This window comes from Elaeis guineensis, chromosome 16, assembly GCF_000442705.2.
Source record: "Elaeis guineensis isolate ETL-2024a chromosome 16, EG11, whole genome shotgun sequence".
NCBI classification, from domain to species: domain Eukaryota; kingdom Viridiplantae; phylum Streptophyta; class Magnoliopsida; order Arecales; family Arecaceae; genus Elaeis; species Elaeis guineensis.
In genome coordinates, this window is record NC_026008.2 from 22,942,045 (window position 1) to 22,945,293 (window position 3,249).

General features: G+C 36.8%; 1 protein-coding gene across 1 annotated transcript; it reads left to right on the plus strand.

Moving 5' to 3' along the window:
* The first annotated feature begins 352 nt into the window (after positions 1-352).
* On the plus strand, positions 353-2,930 carry LOC105060643 (isoflavone reductase-like protein). The gene is made up of 5 exons (XM_010944431.4): positions 353-605; positions 731-874; positions 1,552-1,789; positions 2,235-2,438; positions 2,566-2,930. The coding sequence occupies exons 1-5, from the start codon at positions 414-416 to the stop codon at positions 2,730-2,732; spliced, it is 945 nt and encodes a 314-aa protein (XP_010942733.1). The 5' UTR covers positions 353-413; the 3' UTR covers positions 2,733-2,930.
* Positions 2,931-3,249: the final 319 nt, after the last annotated feature.

Sequence of the window (3,249 nt, forward strand, 5' to 3'; positions counted from 1 at the left end):
ACCATATTGGAGGAAGAATGGATCCTCTACGGTACTCAAAAAATACTACAGGATGCTGTACATACTTCGAAAATATTTATTAAAAAATAAATGGCCGTACGTGTTTATGGGGGTTGGGGGTTTCTCCCATACTCTCCCCCATTCATCACAATATCTGGCGTGTATTCTTTTACACGGACTGAGAGTTTAAAAAAATTGTAGCCGGTCGACTGCATCGTAGGTAGGTGGTCAATAGGGATGTTTTGCTAAAGTTTAGTCCATAGAGAGATCAGTCATTAGATACGTCAAAAAAAAAAAAAAAAGGAAAAAAAAATTGTGAACAAAGCCTACCCGTGACTATAAATTCTACCACCCCCATCACCTCTCTTCGCACACCCAAAAGAAGATCAAGCTCATCCACTAATTCCACATCCATGGAAGCAGCAAAGAAGGGCAAGATCCTAATCATCGGAGCGACGGGGTACCTTGGAAAGTACCTCACTGAGGGGAGCTTGAGATTAGGTCACCCTACCTTCATTCTAGTGAGGGAAAGCTCCATTAACACTAATTCAGAAAAGGCCAAGGTCATCAAAGATTTCAAAGATGCTGGAGCCACTGTGCTCTATGTAGGTGTATCATGTATATCCTTGATTCCATTTCATGGGGGGATGGGAATTTTGCATGACGCTTGTAGACTTTAAACTATTGAAGCCAACATGGCATTAGTTATTGTTTATTAATTTGTGGACAGGGAGATTTGCATGACCACGAGAGCTTGGTGAAGGCAATTAAGCTGGTGGATATCGTCTTCTCGACGATGGGCCATGAGCACCCAGAGCAGCTGGCGAGTCAGATTAACATCGTCTCAGCCATTAAAGAGGCTGGAAATGTGAAGGTCACAGTCTCTCTCTCTCTCTCTCTTCTCAACACAAATATTCTCTCTTATCTATGAGTTTTGAGACAATCATCCTGCTTTTAATTATACAGCGATATAGATTTTTTAGGAGTGGATGGAAAAAAAAAATCCATTACTAAAATCTTTTCCAAATTTTGAAAAGAAAAAAGTTGCATCAGCTAAAAGAAAAGGCACTATAAAGAAGAAACGACTTTTAGTGGCATTAACTTTGGCTCGAGCATGATAATTTAATAATTTTTAATTTTTTTAATATCAATGTAGGTTTACGTATTTTTTTCAAGACAGTAAATTTTGTCTTTACACATGCGAACTTAATATATAAAGACTATTTCTTGCCTCTATAATTTTTTTTTTTTTTTTTGTTGTAAACACCTTTATAAATTCTAGGACAGAATTTTTTTGGTGTTTATGGTGACATAGTAGCTTTTAGCATTTAAGTAATTCGAAACATCTAAATCAATACTTTGATGGTGGTTTAGGCCACACATGGTTGCAATCACTACTATAGTAGATGAAACGTAGCTGGAACACAAAACTGCATAATTAGTAATGCGTATCACTATTGTTGCATTAATGCTTATATTTGAAAGGATAATAAAATTAAATTTAATTTAGCATGAAGTGGAAAATAAAATATTTTATTCATGGCATTGCAGAGATACTTTCCATCAGAGTTTGGGGTTGATGTCGGTCGAATCCAACTTTTGGAGCCAGCAAAAAGCGTGCTCGGAATAAAGGTTAAAATCAGACAAGCAATAAGGATGGCAGGAATTCCCTTCACCTTTGTCTCAAGCAATCTTTGTGCAACATACTTCCTTTCTAGACTTGGGCAAGTTGAAGGTGATGGGACCCCAAAAGATGAAGTCTCCATCATGGGGGATGGAAACGCCAAAGGTATAATTGATGCAGCAAACTCAAGCACATGCACCTACGTGCATGCATGTGCATGTGTTGCCGATATCAATCTATCAAATAAAATGCACATGAGCACGAGAGTCCACTAGTTCTGCTACCTGCATATTGTGACATTAGGTTTCAATATGTTGTAGAGTAATACTTTTCTACTGGATTTGCAAAACTTGAAAACTAAGGCTTAGTTTGGCAGCTGAATAAGGCTAGATATTAGGCATTATAGGCTGTATTGTAGCCAAATAGTCACCTTAGGCATTCTCTAACAATCGATCCAACATAATTCTGGTCAATGCTAGATAAAGGATTTATAATGATTCCACTAAGCAGGATGGAGAGACATACCCACATGTTAAACTCCCTGTTATATAATTGCCATATATATAAGTAACTAAGTGAGCATATTTTATTTGCCATTTCCTATCTTCAGTTATTTTTGTGTGCGAGCAAGATATGGCAACATATGCCATCAAAGCTGCAGAAGACCCAAGAACTCTGAACAAGATCCTATATGTGAGACCACCAGCTAACATCTACTCTCAAAATGAGCTTGTATCCCTTTGGGAGAAGAAAACTAAGAACACCCTTAGAAGGACTTATCTTTCTGAAGAAGAGGTTATGAAGAAGATCCAAGGTAGCGAAAACAACCTCTCTTCATCTTAGCTCGTAATTTACATGTTTCAACCGAATATTAACCAAGAATAATTGCATGGAATAAAGTTTTCGCTTTATTAACTCTAGTACTTTTTGGTTTCTTGCAGGCACTCCGTATGTGGTCTCTTTTGTTTATGCTATCGCACACGCATGCTTCATGAAGGGAGAGTTGACCAACTTTGAGATAGATCCCTCAATGGGAATAGAGGCCTCAAATCTCTACTGCGAAGTCAAGTATATCACCGTCGATGAATATCTTGACAAATTCATATGATGTACTTTGGTTCAACTTTTTGAAGATCCCTTAAAGTGGCTAAGCTACTAAATAAAATGAATTAGCATCTAAAATAAAGAAATTATGTACTCTTCTTAGTGAAACTAATATCGGTCCCATTCTACAAATTGGACCAGTGATGGATTATGAATTACCACAAAAATAAAATGTGAGTTAAGTTGTGATGATTTTATGAAAGTTAAGGTGGAGAAATCTGAAATGTTCCTCTATAGACTTGGATGCCATACTTCTAGTTTGTCTTTTAGTCGTTGTGATGAGGTTTAATGCCAATAATATCAAGAAGAAATGGAAGAATCCATTATTGACCTGGTTTACAGGTTCCATATCAAATTTTTCTACTGATCATGTAAATCTTAGTACAAAATCAAACCTACCTAATATAGTTGCCTGATTGCTATCGGAGGCAGTCAAAAATAAATTTTACTCACTACTATAGTTAGGGTAAATCGAGATCATTTTCACTGGGATCGCGTAGTTTCTTTTGAATCATTTTAAT